At 40.2% G+C, this 18,437-nt stretch overlaps 1 protein-coding gene across 1 annotated transcript in view; it reads left to right on the top strand.

Annotated features, from left to right (window-relative positions):
• Positions 1-7,013: 7,013 nt before the first annotated feature.
• sgsm1a (small G protein signaling modulator 1a) overlaps positions 7,014-18,437 on the top strand; it is a gene marked incomplete at its 5' end in the record, with an annotated part of 33,874 nt that continues 22,450 nt past the window's right edge. Inside the window, 2 exons of the mRNA XM_080765744.1 lie at positions 7,014-7,091; positions 16,594-16,669. Of these exons, the coding sequence (XP_080621870.1) occupies positions 7,014-7,091; positions 16,594-16,669 (154 nt within the window). The remainder of the gene's footprint in view (positions 7,092-16,593; positions 16,670-18,437) is intronic.

Raw genomic sequence — 18,437 nt, forward strand, 5'->3', positions numbered from 1 at the left:
AAATTGGTGCTCAGCCAAGGACCAGGGGCCCTTGAGGGCCAAAGCATAACAGCCAATCCCTTACTATCTCTGGCATTCACTAACATACAGTCCTGTCAATCCAAGTTGACACACACGAGCAGAAGAACATCAGACTGACAGGAATTTGTAGCACATGCCCTGGTGCCTATTAGGGCCTGTCGACTCGAATCACACTTGGACGTGCTGGCCCGAAGATCTTACTGACAGTGTCCACACCCCAAGTCAAACAGACATGGATACGACCTGCATTGTTTATTTTATTTTGATTTAGTTAATATTGTCTTACCATTTTATATTGTTTTTATTTGTAGTAATTTGCTTGTTCATTGTCAATATTATTCAGAGGAATGCTATAGCATCATATTTCCTTGAGGGGGAGATTGTATGACCATCTTACTTGCACTGATTACTGTGGATCAGATAATAACACACAGTAAACTCAAAAGATAAATTATTGTGTAACACAAGTCAGTGCATTCAGATTGTGCATTCAGATTTTACCCCATGCAAATGAGTGTGGTATTGTTTCATGCTTAGATGCACATTATGCTACAATTATAACACACATACTGTAGGTTTGTCGTTGATGAGTAATGCTGGAGAGGGTGCATGTGTAATCAGGCTGAAGTCCTGACATAGCAAAGGTCTAGTATTACAATACATTATCTAAGACTAAGTCATAGTAATGTGTGATTCACCTCTGGAAGGGAATCCCATATTGAAAGAAGAGGGAGGACACATTTACTATCGAAATGTGGTGTGCTTCTTCATCACAAATGTTTGAAAGAAGGAGGCTGCACATCTCATAACCAAGATGCAATACAAATTTATTTTAAGAAGTAGTAGTAGAAACCAACATTTTGACAAGGAAGTCTTCCTCAGAGTTTGGGTGCTTCATCACAAAAACACAGATCGTGTTAGAATAGAAACTTGAAAGAAGTAGGCCTACTTCATTTCATTTTCACCTTCATTTCCAGTTGTAGTTTGAAAATGAAAACATCAAGTTATTTGTACGTGTTTTTAAATCTCAACCAGTTAATATATAATGTCACGGGTTTGTCGCTTGAATTCACATTATCATGTGTCTTCTGCAGACCGGTCTTGCCCCAAGTGCTGGGTGAGCGTTTTATAGAAACCAAAAAGTGGAAGAGCCATTCAGCATCTGTCAATCACAGGGCCCTGAGAGCAGACACTGATTGGCTCTTCGCTCTTCCACTTTTTGGTTTCTGCAAAATGCCCACCCAGCACTTGGGGCATGACCGAGAAGACACATGATAATGTGAATTAATGTGACCAGGATGGTTTACCAGGCTAAATTGATTCATCTCCACCCATATTTCTGTGTTGGCACTACTGTTTTTGTTATATCCAAATGATTCACCTATACCAGGATCCCCCACCTACTCCTCCCACCCAACACTCCCTGCTGAAAGGTGCTGCCCCAGCCCGTATTATAACATGCAGTGACCAGTATAACCTGCCTACCTCCCTCCCTGGATTCCGTCCCCTGAACACGGGCCAATTGTGTTTGTGTAGACCCCCGACAAAGGCGGATTCACCTCAACATTCGAACCAACAACCTCCGTGTGGGCAGGTACTTTAGCACTGCACCATGCACCAAATGCTCTGCTGCAATTGTTTTTGATAGACCCTTTTGAGTCAATAATGCAAACCTAAGAAATGTATTATTTGTAGGCTACTTTAAGTAACTTAAAAAAAAATACATCAATTTTCCCATACAGTTACTTAAAAGGATCCCTGACAAATATGCCTTCAAACATTATACTTGCCCTCTACAACTAAAATAAAAACACCTTAAATATTTTATTTCTTTCATAAAAAATAATCTTTCACTCAATAGGAATTGCGTTGATGATGTCATATTGCATGTCCTTATGGTCTAGCTCTATGGAATGTATGGAATGCATATATACCGTATATAAAAAACTACTTCCTGAGGATAATATGAGCATCAAAGCAATATTTTAAATACGTTTTATTAGCACATGTATTCCATATATTCCATAGGGCTTTTATGAAATAAATCAAATATTTAAGTTTTTTTTTTTTTTCTTTATAGAGGGCAAGTATAATGTTTTAAGGCATATTTGCCTTATTAGCCAGGGATCGTTTTAAAGGTATAGGGAAAGTGATGTGTTGGTTTTGGTTATAACAAAAAGGTTTTTGTTAAAAGGTTAAAACACAATTCTGATAGATAGTAGATGATTGCTATAGTAGTGTATGTTCAGTAATAGGGGTCACCCCGTCTCTCCACCTTTTTAATAAACTGTACTGTAGTTACTGTAGTCATCTTCAGTCTGCCTCATTGAGGGCTAGCCTCTTATAATGTAGTTCTATTCTGCATACTTAAATACATGTCACACGCACACGCACACACACACACACACACACACACACACACACACACACACGCACACACGCACGCACGCACGCACGCACGCGCGCACACACACACACACACACACACACACACACACACACACACACACACACACACACACACACACACACACACACACACGCACACACACACACACACACGCACACACACACACACACATACACACACACACACACACACACACACACACACACACACACACACACACACACACAGACACACACATACACGAGCACTCATGCAATTGCACACAATTAAGTGTATTTCTGTTTGTACTTTGTGTCTATATATTTGTTTTATTATAGAACCATGTATAAGCCCTTTATGGGTTTATTTTCTCACCTGCACATATTTTGTCTCTTTTATTGATGTTGCCTTTTTTACTGTTTTTTATTGTGCGAATAAAAACATAAGAAATCACACCCGTATGAAGTGAGGGGTGCTAATATATTAAAGTCAATGGCGTTTATTAATCAAACATTGAACTAAAGACAAACATTAAACCATAGGAGGGGCTAGCGCCCGTCAAAAATAAGTAAAGAAAATGTCCACCTCTGACATGTATGGCCACCAGGCCGTCAAGACACTGACCTCATCAAACCCTGGATAGTCATACATGGAGAAGACTGGATCATCAGATCTGCATATGGAACCGGACAGCAACTATCTGACCTCAAACCTCAAATCTCCATATATATATGGAGCTGACCTGTTGGCCCGAAAATTAAGTGTAGGCATATATCAAACCCTGTACACTCAAGACACTGCCTCCGCTGCCACCCTTAGATCTCCATATATGGAGCATGTTCTGACATGATCCTCAGGGCGTCTTACTGGTAATAATAATAATAATAATAATAATAATGATAATAATAATGATGACATGTATGAGCATGTAATAATAATAATAATAATAATAATTATTATTATTATTATTATATCATTATATGATGTAACAATAATATGGGCTATATTTCATTATTCAAGAATGAAATCAAATCATATTGAGGCAGAAACAGGTGGCATGTGGAAATAAATGAAGTTGGTACAACATATGTTCAGGAGGAAGACCGCGCCTTCTATGATAAATCGTTAACCAACATCACCATGGTAACCAATCCAGTACCCCCCATCAACTATCTACCATGGTAACTGATAGCATTCCACCCAAACCCCTCCCCTTCTCCACGTATTTATACCTGCACGTCTACCTGCCATTTCGTGCTTTGTTCTTCGTATCCCTCCCTCCCTCCCCTTTTCCAGACCTAGAGTCTGGTCAGTCCGACTTTTCTTCCGCCGCCAAGGGGAAGTTTTTGTCACCACTTTATGACTTTTCTTCCGCCGCCAAGGGGAAGTTTTTGTCACCAAGTTCAGAAATTGCTTGCGCCCTGTTGTAATTGCCTACACAGGATAGGACAACGTCTGCTCCACAAGAGTGCATTGAGACAACTTGTTCTGTTCCACACTTAATCAATTTAATCACAACCACATCCTTACTTTCAGGTTCCAGATGGGGGTCCTGAAATGACGGAGTGCACCGTGTCAGACGTCAGTCAAGACGGACGCCTCTCTCTTCGGGCCGTCTCAGACGTCAGCCAAGACGGACGCCTCCCTTCGGACCCCATGCCAAATACTCAGGGTCCAATACCCCCCCCCCCCCCCCCCCGGAACCAGGCCTACGACCGACCCCCCTCCCCTCACACTGCTCACAGGGCCACGCCCTATCATCCTCCACTTCCCCCAGGGGCCTAGTCATCCCTCATCCCTTCACTCCCTCAAGATTCCCTCTGTAGCTCCAACTCATCCCCTCATCCTCACTCCCCCTCCCCACCCCCTCCTTTCACTCATTCACCCGGCTCCTGGTACATGGCCTACGGCCCACATCCGGCCACGGCCCACATCCCAACATCCTCACACCCCCTACCCTTCCCCCATCCTCACACCCTTTCCCCCTTTCCCAACCCGACATCCTCCTCCCTTCCCCCCATCCCACACGGGACACATCCCACACGGGACACATCCCACACGGGACACATCCCACACGAACGGTCCAAGGCCATCCTATGCATCTCACCCCATGCATCATTCTACCCAATGCATTATTCCAATGCATCATTCATTCAATGCATCTCATTCCTATGCACCATTCCTTCTCATGTTCCACCTCTCTTCTAAATAAATGCTAAACCATGTTAAACGATGTTCGATTGAATGCGTGGTCTGTACTAGTGAAAATATGTTATGAAGTTCTGACTCCCAGTCATAACTTAAGCAGGCTACCATCATACCTTACATGATATCTTACATGCACTTTCCAACTGTTTTCCAAATTGAGGCAGAACATGTTTTGCTATTGAATGTGACTCACAAAAAGATGCAAATTCCTGCAAGCTATAGCACAACAATTATTAAAGGCAGAACATTTTACAGAGTAAATATGTGATCTTTTTATGCCTGTCTTGAACCTTCTGGGTTCATTTGGGCTATCAAGTACCTTGAAGGCTTGAATGACAGTATCGCCATCTTCTGGACAATATGTGTAGCGCCCAAATCCCTATATTTGTGGCACTACTGGTTGGACAGTTGGGTTGAAGTTAGGTGTGCTCCAGGCAGAAACTGATGTCCAAACGTTCCATAGAGTTGGTATAATGAAGATGTCAATACACTGAGCATACATATCATAAATACAATAAACAAAAAATGCTACAGATAAGCCTTAGTTGTGCTCTCATGTGAAATGTACCCATTCTCCAAACTTTCTGTCAGCAACTGAGACCTGATTAAATACCCTGCCAACCTGTATGTATGTATCGGGTAAGAATGGTGGTCCCTTATTGGCTGTTGATGGTGAAGTACGTAACTAAGGTACGTTTCAAGGTTGGTATAAGGTCAATAAGGGGTCTAAAGGATTTAGAACAGCAGTTGTAATAAATAGACTAGTTAGTAACAGTACTTGCACGCTCTACTTGCGCACAGGTAGGGCCTACTTGTGTGCAAGGCGCAAGTTGGCACCTCGACAGATTTCTGCTGAAGCACAGAAATTGGTAGGCACATTGACCACTCCTTTCCTGGTAGGGTGTCGTGCTGCCCAGTGTTGATTTGATTTTGATTTGATTTTGATTAGCCTTTCGGCTAATCTTCCAAGAGTCCAAAAATAAATTAAAACATAACACAATACATTATATTACATTACAAAATAGTACATTTCATTTCAAAATTACATTTCAAATTACACTGATGCTAAACGACAACAGTGAGTTAAATGTTACAACATAATAAAAATACCTATACCTCTAATCCTCAACTCACAGCACACACTCACGCACACACAGGCACAGCATATGGCTGCCCACAGACAGATACAGTTCATTCACCTATCTATGGTGGACTATGCATGGCAGGGTCGTCCTCTTCCCTGAGCCAGCTGAAAACCTGACCGCATACCAACACAGCAACTAGAACTAAAAAAGAACAAAGCTTAACAGAAATCACAACATGATAGTTCATCAATAAAAAAAGTGTTGTTCATTTTCTCCTTTTACGCCTAACTTGCAACGATAGAAGGTTTCAGGGCACATGTATGTAGCATGCCTACAGGTGACCTTTGTGATGTTATTGAAATACCTCGTGATTGTGCTGCAAACCAATTTCACAAATTAAGTAAAGGCTACTGTATATCTATTCAAAATTGTGTCTTAACGCCTGCAGTATATTCATACTTTGACCACAAGATGGAGTGAAAATAAAAGTATTTTGTACCACACCTGGGAATACTTCATTGGTAGGTGTAAATCAAGGAGGCTGGATATATGCCAGAACCTGTTCTGACATTCCATATGTTGATCCTTCCCCATCCATCCTTCCTCTTCGATGTCTCCTTTTTGACTTATACCTGTCCATTCAAATTTCAAACTCTAGAGGGGCCTGCCCCAAAGTTATTAGTGCAGCCGTGCCCGGCAGCCGGCGAAAACTAGAGTTCTCCACAGGGCCCTACCTGGGCCCTCATCAAACCCTGTACACTCAAGAGAATGTCCCTGCTACCACCCTTAGATCTCCATATACTGTATGGAGCTGACCTGTTCTGACATTCCATATGTTGATCTGGCCTTATCAAACCCTGTACACTCAAGACATGCTCCTTATGGCCAGTACAGAATTAATTCCAAGTTGATCTGAACTTGGAATCAACTTCAAATCAATGATTTGAAGTTGATTCAAATCTTCAATCCAAGATTGAAGATCAATGACCCCATACCCATAGCCGGGGATCCTTTGATCGGGGGCATAGACGGTCGGGGGTCATACTCTCAGGTCATACTGTATATATGAGCTGTAGCTTTAAAAGGCGTGTGTAGAGTAGGCGGAGCGCTGAGCCACACAGTACAGACAGACAGCGGATGGGATCGGTAGGACTTGAGGGAAGAGGCAGCATCCATGGCAACAATGGCAGGTGGGAGATAATGAAACAAGATGAGAGAGATAGAAAAAAATCTTATCAAATCTGTATCAAATGTTTAATATATTTGTGGGTACAATACAACTAGCACTGTAAGTTTTTTAAGTCAACAATATGGAACCGTTTTTGTTGTTGCAATTTTCTTTAGAAGCCGAGACGCGTCAGAGACTGCTGCGCACCGTGAAGAAGGAGGTGGGTGTTTTCCGCTGAATATCGAATCGGAAAAACAAACAGATTGGTTAGGCAATGCACATATACCGTATACGCCTTTATACTATCCCCAGTATCCCGTCTGCCTATACAGACTGAGTCCATTCGAGTAGCCTATAGTCCCAAGTTTTTTCCCCTCACAAAAACTTCGATAGGTAGCCTAGATATATTTACGTTACGTACAATGATTTATTAATTTAGTCCTATGAATTCACCCTTTTCCTTATTTATAACAATGAAAACAAATTGGCTTTTGATTGCTTTGGGTGTCAGAGGGTCCGTTTCTTGTTTGGGAAACTTTTTGTGTAACCATGGCTGCTTCATATAGGAAATATGTTGTAAACTAAAACAATTAAAGCCACATTCTAAAAATGGAACATTAAAATACAATATAAAAACAACATCCATATATGAGTCTCCTGGAGGAAACACTTGAGGAAACACTTGCTCAGTGTTTTTGGAATTGGTGGGGTGGAGTACCTGCTGCTGCTACTGCATCTGCCTGTTTACCTATATGTGTGGTGACCGTGATACGCGCTTCTTTACTGACAAACCATTTTGTGGTTCCATGCATAATCATTTAGAGGGGTTCCAAACTACCAATATCAAAATCATCTGTGTGTAGGCTAATGTTATTTGCCGATGCCGAAAAAAGTTCCAAGTGTAAAGGTTTAAAAGTACAGCTTCATGAAACATAGTTTAAAAAAATATATATCTGTCATCATTGATCCAATAATCGTTAATTTCATTGCTTCCATTTAGTTGATCGTGGAGGATCCTTAATCCTTATAAATATCACTTTCAGAGAAAAGCTTTACCTGAACCAGTCTTCTTATAGTTAATTCTCTTACACGTACTGTATAAGAAATAATATCCTGCCAAATTATGCTGAAACAAGGCTGATAAATCATTAATGAGAAATGTCACAACAGTCACAAAACCCTTTTTCATCAAGATGGCAAACACATGCTATACAATTCTTAGGTAATCATGGCTCAGATTACTTTAACATACAGTAATTGATATGGGTTACTGCAGTGTAATCAGTTTTTGTGATTTAAAATCACATTTCTGTTCTGAATGAGTATCTGTGTGCTTTACCTTGTTCTGGTACTGTACACCTTCCTGCAAGTTTATTGTCTCCACCAGGCCGAAGGCATGGGGAGAGAGTATGTTTTGCACTCCATTCGTGTGTGTGTGAGTCTGTCCGTCTGTGTGTGTGTGTGTGTGTGTGTGTGTGTGTGTGTGTGTGTGCATCCATCCGTCCCCAGCTAATCTTTGGCACCGTTAACCAGGTCGATGCCAAATTTTGCACACACACTCCCTGGATGCCAACGATCCTGGCTAACATTGGCTTTCAAAGTTTGCAGGATTGACCCATTTGAACAAAAAGCCTCAAATCATGAACGCAGCGTGCAATTTACGTGAAATCTTTCACTGACTTCCCTACTAGGCTGATGAATATATCCCACTATTTTCACATTGGCCTGTTATAGCGCCACCAACAGGTGGCTTTTTGCAAAACACATTTTTGGAACAAAATGCCTCAAATCATCCAATTGCCATCCAAGGTGTAAGAAGAAATGCCATGCACCCTTTTCACATTGGCCTATTATAGCACCACCAGGAGGCCACAACCTGACCTTCCTTGGTGGAGACCTGTGCCCAGAGGGGCACTTTAGCTAGTTATTATTAATTATTATTTACCTGTAGCTCTTTTATTACCACACGTTGCTAAATACAATCACAGTCCTCTTGAGAAGCTCAATCAATGCAATTGGGGAGGGGGGTTACTTTGTCATTCCAAACAATCCTTGCACTTAAAGGAGCACTTTCCCATTTTCAATGTCATCTTCACAGTAATGCTCATTATAAGATTGAACCATTTCTGTCTACTCAGTCTATGTGTCAGACCCGAGGTGGACTTTGGACAACTGCCTAGCAGTGAAGGCAGGTTTCATAACAAGATTTTTTTTTTTTTTTAATTGATGTGAGAACAATATCTTCCATTCCAGCATGCTAACTTTCTAGAAAGAGAAAGGCTGTCGTTTCTATTAAGTTGGAATCCCCATCATCGATGATGAGTTTAGTATGCAGGTTTTGGAACTGTCCATAGCCCACCAATAAGACCACGAGTAGACAGAAATGGATGTAATGAGCATTAGTGAGGCACAATTATATGAAGATATTGTTGAAAATGAAGACCTGGGAATCAGAATGAGAAGGTCACCGGTTTGCTCCAGGTCCCTGAGCAAGGCACTTACAGTAACCCATAAATTCCACACCCCATGCTCTATCTGAGCAGCCATCAGCTGGGTGAAGCTGAAATTGTCCCTGCAGGATAAATTAAGCTCTAACTATATACTCGTTGTGCGATGAATGGCGAAAAAAGCCAATAGATCTACAATATCATGTGTTGAGCTTGTAGATCTGCCATTTTGATTGATTGATTGCGACAATTTGACTATTTCTATAAAGAAATGTATTTTGTTTGTTTGGCTTTTTTTACCGTTGACTTACGTACAAAATTATGTTAAGTACAGTAGGATAGGCATATAAGCTTTTACCTTCAGCCTATTACTTTTCAATCACAGTTTGTTTATGTTGATACTTTATGTTGTACTGTATGTGATGTTATGGATACTCGTGAAGATGATCGAAAACTAGTAAACTAGTAAGTAAACTAAAAAAAAAATATGGATGCCAGGTTGAAAGTGGTTAATGATAGTTAGTAAGAGAGGGCAGAGCATTATTCATACCCAGATTTTGGTTTCAATTTCAGTCACTTACCTAACCTCCTGGGATTAACTATTGTCTATTCTGTCCCGGCTGGGAACATTTTTGAATCCTTTTACCAGAGGGCTCATAAAAATGCAAGATATTGTGTTACTGGTATGTCACAAAACAAAACGAAAAGATAAGAGTCCCAGCTCCAAACTGCTGAGGCCTGACTTTGATTCACAGGAGAAGGCATACCTCTCTCTGCTCCACTACTAAGGCAGGTTATGTACGGTATTGAGCTCCTATGTGATAACTGCAGCACGATAGTATACTCATTTGACCAGATAAATGATCAACATGCATCAACATGCATTGACTAGTGGTTATGACACTGGTCTTAGAATTAAGTGCATACATTGATTAAATAAGAATAAGTGGAAAGTGGAAATTAAAATAATGACTTCAGATTGTTCGACTTAAATAGGTTAAATAAGTCATATTTGTTAAGATTTTTATTGTGATTGGTTGTTCTTTTTCTCTATCCTAAAAACCCAACATATTTATTATCCAGTGAAATAAGGAAATAAGGATGACCATGAAGACAAGCAATCATTGAAGGATTGACATTATTTCCACAAGATACATGCTCTGAGTATGCTACTCTGTCTGTCTGGCACACACACACATAGCCACACAAATTCACACCTGTGTTTGCACAAGGAGAGAGGGAGACAAACATGAAAGTGCATGCAGGACAAGAGGCATTTACTTTTCTTTGTCACACTCAGCCATTTTAACACTGGTTGGCAGTGGTTGCTTACTCAGGTTTCAGGCCACAGCTAGGATGATTGTCCAGCAGTGGGGAAATCTTTCTGCATTTTCTGTTTAATGCAGTTATATTTTGTCTCTGTTTGCATATGGATATAGATATGTACTGTATGCCTATGCCAATATGCCTGCAGGGGAACTCTCCGCTGGTAATTGTTATAAAAAGATAAAGGTTATTACATGGAGGGCAATATATACAACATTTGACCTTTTTAAATGAATACATGTGATCAGTTTTGATATGAAAAAGATATGATTAACTGTGTTGTCAGGGAGATGCAGTTCCACAAAGAGCCTAGGAGATGCTGTGACTCACATGGGCTGATAAGCAAATAATAGTATGGGGCTTTCATTAATTGTTAAGATTTTCCAGATTGCTATCATTTTGTAGGGTGAGACTACCTCCACATTCTGTTATTCAAGCTACTGTCCTGGGTTTTGTGACTTTTGTGAACTGATGGTTTGCAGGCACAGTGAGACATGAAAGCTGTCTCTATTCAGCATCTATCAGTAAACATAATTTAATCTAAAGCATAAACTATTCATCAGCATCCTGGCCAATGTCAACAAATTATGCCACATAATATCCATAACAGATACTGTCACAACCTGATTATTTCTATTTGTCTTTTTGACATAGATTTAATTCAGGAATTGAATGCCATTTAGTGGCTGAAGATAAAACAAAAATAAACACCTTTATAACTCATATAATGCATAGTTTGACTTAACATGACGGTGATGATCCTTTTTTTGCTGGATACACATTTATGTGTGATTAAGATTAAACATAATGACAGGATAGATGGGAATGGGATGTTCTCTAGCTTGTTTCTCTGCTCTGCTATAGCGTGAGTTAATTGGAATAAATGCTTTATCACTGAGTTTAGCCAATCCCTTTAGGTTTAGGGCGTAGTTTAAACTATAATTGTTGGTAGATTAAGTAGGCTACATGTTTTTAATGTAGGCCTATTCATATTTATGAGTAGGCCTAAAGGGATAGCCTTTCCCATCTTATTCCTATGAATCTCAGGGGTGCCTGTATACAGTATATATACTGTATACAGTATGTCTGGATGTTAACGGTCCCTGTAGTGTAGTCAGCCAGCATGAGCATCAGTCACTCATCTGTTTATATCAGTGACGAATGGATGGTGTTGACGCATCTTCTTACGCAGTAGTGATACACTACAGGACACGTGCTGTCTCCATAGAAACCTGCAGGTTGCCTGTTCAGACACTTTGCCAGATAAATTCAACAGTGGCTTGATCTATAGTCCAGACTGATGGGGTCATTAACTCTCAAGGAGTTGTGTGTGTCCTCCAGCTCACAACTCAATCAGCCTTATGCAGTATACAGTATGTTTCATTTTGTTGAGCATGATCAGTCACACTCACAGGGATGTGAGAAATCAGCCTGATATTGTTTTAACTATGCTGGCATCATGATTCATGAGTCATTTCTGATGCCACTGTAGCGAATAGGGAAGGTCTGAATAATTGACAATGCTTTAATGCCTTGTTTTCTGGGGTATTGTGGTATATTTGAATAATAATAATAGTGTTAACTGTGCATGAAGGAATATAGCTATTCAAATACTCATGCAGTAGTAGTATTTTTGTTTTGTGTAGCAACTAATGTATTTTTCACTAGAGCATAGTCCATTAAATCCATGGCTATCAATTTACAAAAATATTACGATCTATGCATCTTGGCTAGCATACTGTATGACATGTATTTTTGTGTCAGTGACTGCTCTAAATATCAAACCATGAGCATTAATACAGTTAGTGGAAGCCAGTGAACTGATTCATGACCATAGAGGTCAGACACAGAGATTTGTTAGTTTTAATCATTCAGTGAAAATTGCTCTCACTCATCAGATTGTAGACAGGGTGATTATGAGAGAACTAGTCTAGTCATCAGAAGTCTATACCTGAATAAAGTCTTTGTGACAGCTGTGTTGGTGGGGTAGAGACTTATCAGGGACACCGGCAAAGCCTTAAAGGGACACTTCACCCTTTTTGCTAAAAAATATATGTTAATGAAGTTTAGAAAATTTAGAACACTTTCCTGGGGATCTTTTAGATTTTAGCAGTGAACCCAGTGTCTCTGTCATCGACACTGGGCTCACTTCCCTCCTGGACTACAATTCCCATAATGCTTTGGTGCACTGCTCCTCCTTGTGGATATAGGAGGAGGGGCTGTCTTACTGAGACAACATGTAGTCCTTATGTTTATATAATTGTATAGTCAAAGAAGTTATTTGTGCCAGGCCCAGGCATTGTGCAGCGTGCGCAATTTCATTTGCTCATTCAGTTCATAACCCCATAGCAGCAAATGGGGTTTAATCTAGACCGAACTTTACTTTTCGCTTCATACCGTTCCGTAGGGACGGCCTACACCCACACATGAAAGCCCGAATTTCGTAGTTTACATAGTACTTTGAATTTTTTTAAATGAGCAAATGAGTTAAATTAAATTAAATTAGTTGTGACTCAATGAAAAGACGAGTGTTCTTGGCTCTGTGCGTGTGGAGAAAACTTGGAGAGACTTCAAGGCAGCAACGCAACACTCTTCTATGGGCTATAGCAGAATTAAGGTGACTGATTGATTAAAAGAGCCTTTCATCTCAAACACACAATACAAATGCAATACAAATACAAAGTCATATACAAATAACTACGAATTCCATTTTCCTCTCTCTATTTCCCATTCCAAGTGTGTTTGTCTTATAGTATGTAACGCCAGTGCTGCTGTTTTCAGCAATGGGGTAATACTTTTTTGGGTGAGTAGATCTTGTTGAGCTGGTCATTGTGAAAGTAGCTCTCAAGTCAAAAAAGTGTGGGCACCCCTGGGCTATAGTAAGGCTAAGAAAGAAGCAATATAACACTAACGGGCAAGGGATCTCTTAAAGGCAATGGCACGTGGACTGGTGATTGGTTTAATTATTGTAAGGCCCAAACCACACCTATGCATAATAACGTGTACACCCCTTCCCCACTGCTAAATCCCAAAACAGTGTATTTAGAAAGATCAGACTAAAATGGAGCCCTTAGTCTTTAAAGAAGTACTGTGGTAACATGTCATTATAGGCAATAACAACAACAACATAGACCGGTAGAGCACACAGTGAGTGGTCGTGTGAGCATGTATGCATGTATGTGACAGAAAGAGGACGACATCAGTGGCCATAGATTTTATTGTTTGTTGTTGAGAGGCAATGTCAACATTCACCGAAGTATGCACATTTTTTAAATTGCTAAATGAAATCCATATGTAAGTGGTTTGTAATGATTTGCTTCTGCTATCCAGTAGTGTCTACTGTCCAGTAGCTTGAATTAGTATATCTATTATGTATACGTCGCAAAGGTTTTGCACATGAGTGCAGGTGCAAGAGACCCAACAATAAATCCTTCACTGTTGGGTCCATTTTGCGGTGACCATTCGAAGTGAAATCTATTCACATTCAGGTGTATTTGTATTGAGGGTGAATTCAGCAGCACTTTTCTGTAGACCGGATAATAAGTCCAGTAGTCCACTGAGGACAAACTCATTACTACAGGAAATTACAGCTATCTGTATGGCTGTGTCCGGGGGCTGATATTCCAGATGCAGTTTATGTTGTACACACAACACACAACACACAACACACACACACACACACACACACACACACACACACACACGTGCACGCACGTCTCCATAGCCACTGGGCATTGAAATATCAGTCATCCCATCTTCTCAGTGAAAACAATCTGGTCAAATCGGCAAAGTGAAAAGACGTCGCTCTGATGGATAAAACAAATGGACAATGTCCCCACCTGATTCCCCAGACATCTTCCAGAGTTCATATGCTAAATGGGATTAGGTGTTACCTTGTGAACATAGGACAAGCCATAGGCTTGTTTTGTTGTCTTCTTTCAGAAGTTGTTAGTGCATAATAATTGGAATTATATTCAGGGTTTGACGTAACAGAATCAATGACTCCCTCTGAAGATCTGAAACCTGAAGTGGATTATGGGGCGTGAACGTGGGGGGAGGGGGGGCATCCATCCCTTTATTCCCAAAGGATGCTCAGGATGAGAGATGATGACTCATCCTTAAATTAAGCCCTAGATACTCATACATTGAATAGTGAAAATAATCTACAAGCAGCCTACAAGTTGTATTGTTGTATAATTTTGAGAATGTTTTGAATATAGTTTATATTTTTACGCCGGATTTGAACCCCAAGTGCTGACAATTTTACTATTGAGCTAATAGGGCCTGCCTGCTTGCTCAGGGGATAGATTGAATCTTGACCATCAGGTCAAAATTTGTGTCAGATCCTGTGTCTAGGTGAGACATGACCTTTGACACGATTTAAATGTCTCAATAGAAGAGTAGGGACTAGGGAGATACACAATACAACCACCCAAATTGTATACGTTATTGTATATAACCTATATACCCTAGATTTCAACGTTGTTTTTTCATGCATTTCTATGGTAAAGATGCACCAAGAGAGGTTCTCGTCCCAGCATCGCATTTCAGCACTCTCTGCATCCCAGCGTCTTTTGGTGGAGCACCCTGTGTGCCTAGAAAATAGATCAACTTTTGGAGAGGAGTGCCACTCATCAATGTCACTTTCCTGTGCAGAAAGGGTTTGGAGTGAAACGTCCAGTCGTCCACAAATGGCAAACATTGAGTGGAGGTGCAAACGACAACCCAGCTCAAACCCTAACCTAACCATAACCGCAAGCATGGGAGCAGGTGCATGTCCGTCGGAATTACATTTACATTTTGATTTTTCCATATCCTCTGGTTGTGTGCCCTATTCCTTCAAACATGCAATTCAACCTCTCTTGAAAAAACCAAGCCTTGATCCACTAGTCCATGGCAATTACAGACACATCTCCAAACTCCCGTTTATCTCTAAAGTTCTGGAAAAGTAGTCTGTAACCAACTTCTAAATTTAACAACAATAATATTTTTGATAAATTTCAGTCAGGTTTCCGTCAGAAACACAGTATGGAAACCGCACAATGTTTGTATTTTTCCAGTTTTTCATGTGTCTATGAGGTACAGTACTTCATTAGACACCCTGCAGTCGTTTTTATGTGCAATGGTGTATTAACTTTGTATTTAGGGTTTCTTCCTGGAGGCTGAACCCTTGACAGTTAAATAAAATGTACTTACTTACTTACTTACTTACTTATGTGGCTTGGCCAGACTCATACCGTGGATTCACTGACACAACCGAAGAGGAAGCGTCAGTGAATCAACAGTATGAGCATGGCCAAGCCAGGCAACATGTGTAGTGCCCTGGAGCATGCTCAAAAATGCTTTTAACTTAGGTCAAGGAAATTGTGTGTTAAAATGGTGTTCCCAAACTGTGGTGCGTGCACCCCCTGTGGTGCGCGAACGTGCTCTAATGGGTGCGTGACATGAAAAGGCTAATGGTGGTGCTATGGTGTTATTTTAAATATATGAACATATGCCAATATTTGGCAAGTATATGCAGAATATATGCTGCATATACTGTAAGCCATACATGTGAATATGAAATATTATATGTCTCGTATAGTGTATATATGTCCACACATATGGATATATACGTACATATATGTAGAGACATATGCAGGGGGCCAATTTCTAATAATATGTTACATAAACATATTTTGCATGTAAAAAATAAATATGTATATATTTTTCCTTTCCGTCTAGGGGTCCAATCGGCCCTGATTTCTGATCACGTGATCGGATCGGGACAACCTACTGTACATGTATTTACTATATACAGATGTATTATCTTATTTCTCGATTCTAAATCATTTGATAAGGATACAAATACTTCCACTAGCATTTCACTAACATGGTGTTTAAAATGCCACATCTGCTGTAGCATATTAATAAAGAATGAGTCATTAAGCATTCATTATACATTCACAGGTGAAGCAGATTATGGAGGAGGCTGTCACCAGGAAGTTCGTTCATGAAGATAGCAGCCACATTGTCTCCTTTTGTGGTAAGAAACCATTCTTAAGCAACTCTGTAGTGCAACAGTGTCTCCTGTTAAACTTCAAGGATGAGGAGATTTTTTAGTTTTAACATTGGAATTCAAGGATAGCCTCTCATCTAAGCAAGGCTTTTGCACACCTACAGGCGACAGGTGCGTAGGAGAAGGACAACCAAGGGCCCGGACGTACTGAAATAGGAAAACACTCCTGCACACTGTCTTCAAATGCAGTTGAAACGTTTATTAAGGGAAAACACATTTCAGTCTATTCGACCTTCATCAAGCTTTGATTACGAAAGAGATAACCTGATGACATAAACATAGCCTGATGAAGGTCCAATAGACCAAAATGTTGTGTTTTCCCTTAATAAACCTTTCAACTGCATTTGAAGACAGTGTGAGTGTGGTTTTTTTTTAAACTTTTTAAATAATTTGAATTAAAAGTTCAAATTTGCAACACTAATGTGATATTTGCTGACTGCTAACTGATTTTTCTAAATTATCCAGCACCCTCAATATGCTTGGGATGTGTGTGTGTACACTGTACACCTGGTCTATACGTATAATCCTTATTGACCCCATACAAGCCCACCAATAACTTAATCAGTTAAAACATACTGTGCATAAATTGTACTCATTGAACCCCCTTCTCTCCACCACCATCTCTCTCTCTCACTCACTCACACACACACACACACACACACACACACACACACACACACACACACACACACGTGCGCGCATACATGCATGCATGCACACACACACACACACACACACACACACACACACACACACACACACACACACACACACACACACACACACACACACACAAACATGTACTTGCACACGTTTCACAGACATACAGACACATTAGTGTATTCGCACTGATGTGATCGTGACTCAGACATCATTTCCAGTACACTCACACATTTGAATCCAGAATTTGCACAGACCATTACCTTCTACTTAATGATCCACAGAGTGTCATAGCACCAGCAGCAGTAAGCATGAAACACAGGATAGGTAACTGAGGTAAGAGTTGAGAGAGAAACCTAGAAAAGTGTGCTCCTCTGAGCCAGGTAACCTAACCAGGGCCTGCAAACTTTGGTCATAGCCACTTGGAATGGGATCTGAAAAATCTTATACATCTTGATCACATGACATCAAAGCGTGATGTTTGGTCACAGTCTGTAGAAGTAATATAAAAACAAGAATGACTCATAATTGCCAGCTACAGCAAGTTATCGTTTATGAACATCTATAATAAGTAAGTTTTATGCTGTTCAGACTATGGGTTTTATGGCTTAGAGGCAGCCAATGAGGAAAAAGTGTCGACTAATTTTTAGATTTTAGATTTATTGTGAGTCACAGCAGCTATTCTTCCAGGGGTCTTAAACATATCATCATTACAACATTTCTTCCATATTATTACATACATTTACATACAACCATAATATACTACATATTCCATCAATACATATAAGTGTAATGTAGTTGTACAATCTATCTCCAGTATATATGCATGAATATAAATACATCTATGAATGTACAGATTATCAACAGTGGATATGTGATGAGATATACTTTCTTAATCCCCAGAGGGAAATTAGTTCTGGGCTCTCTCAAGCAGAAATGATGAACCGGAAACAGCGTGACAAAGATTATGATATCTCCATAATAATTTCGAGTTGCAGTCCTGTTACTGTAGGTTGTGTTTACATTTGCACTGTGGCAGCGCTTCAATACGTCAGTATCACGTTGATCCCGCCTC

This window comes from Protomyctophum bolini (assembly GCF_963924005.1).
Source record: "Protomyctophum bolini genome assembly, chromosome: 6".
Classification (NCBI taxonomy): domain Eukaryota; kingdom Metazoa; phylum Chordata; class Actinopteri; order Myctophiformes; family Myctophidae; genus Protomyctophum; species Protomyctophum bolini.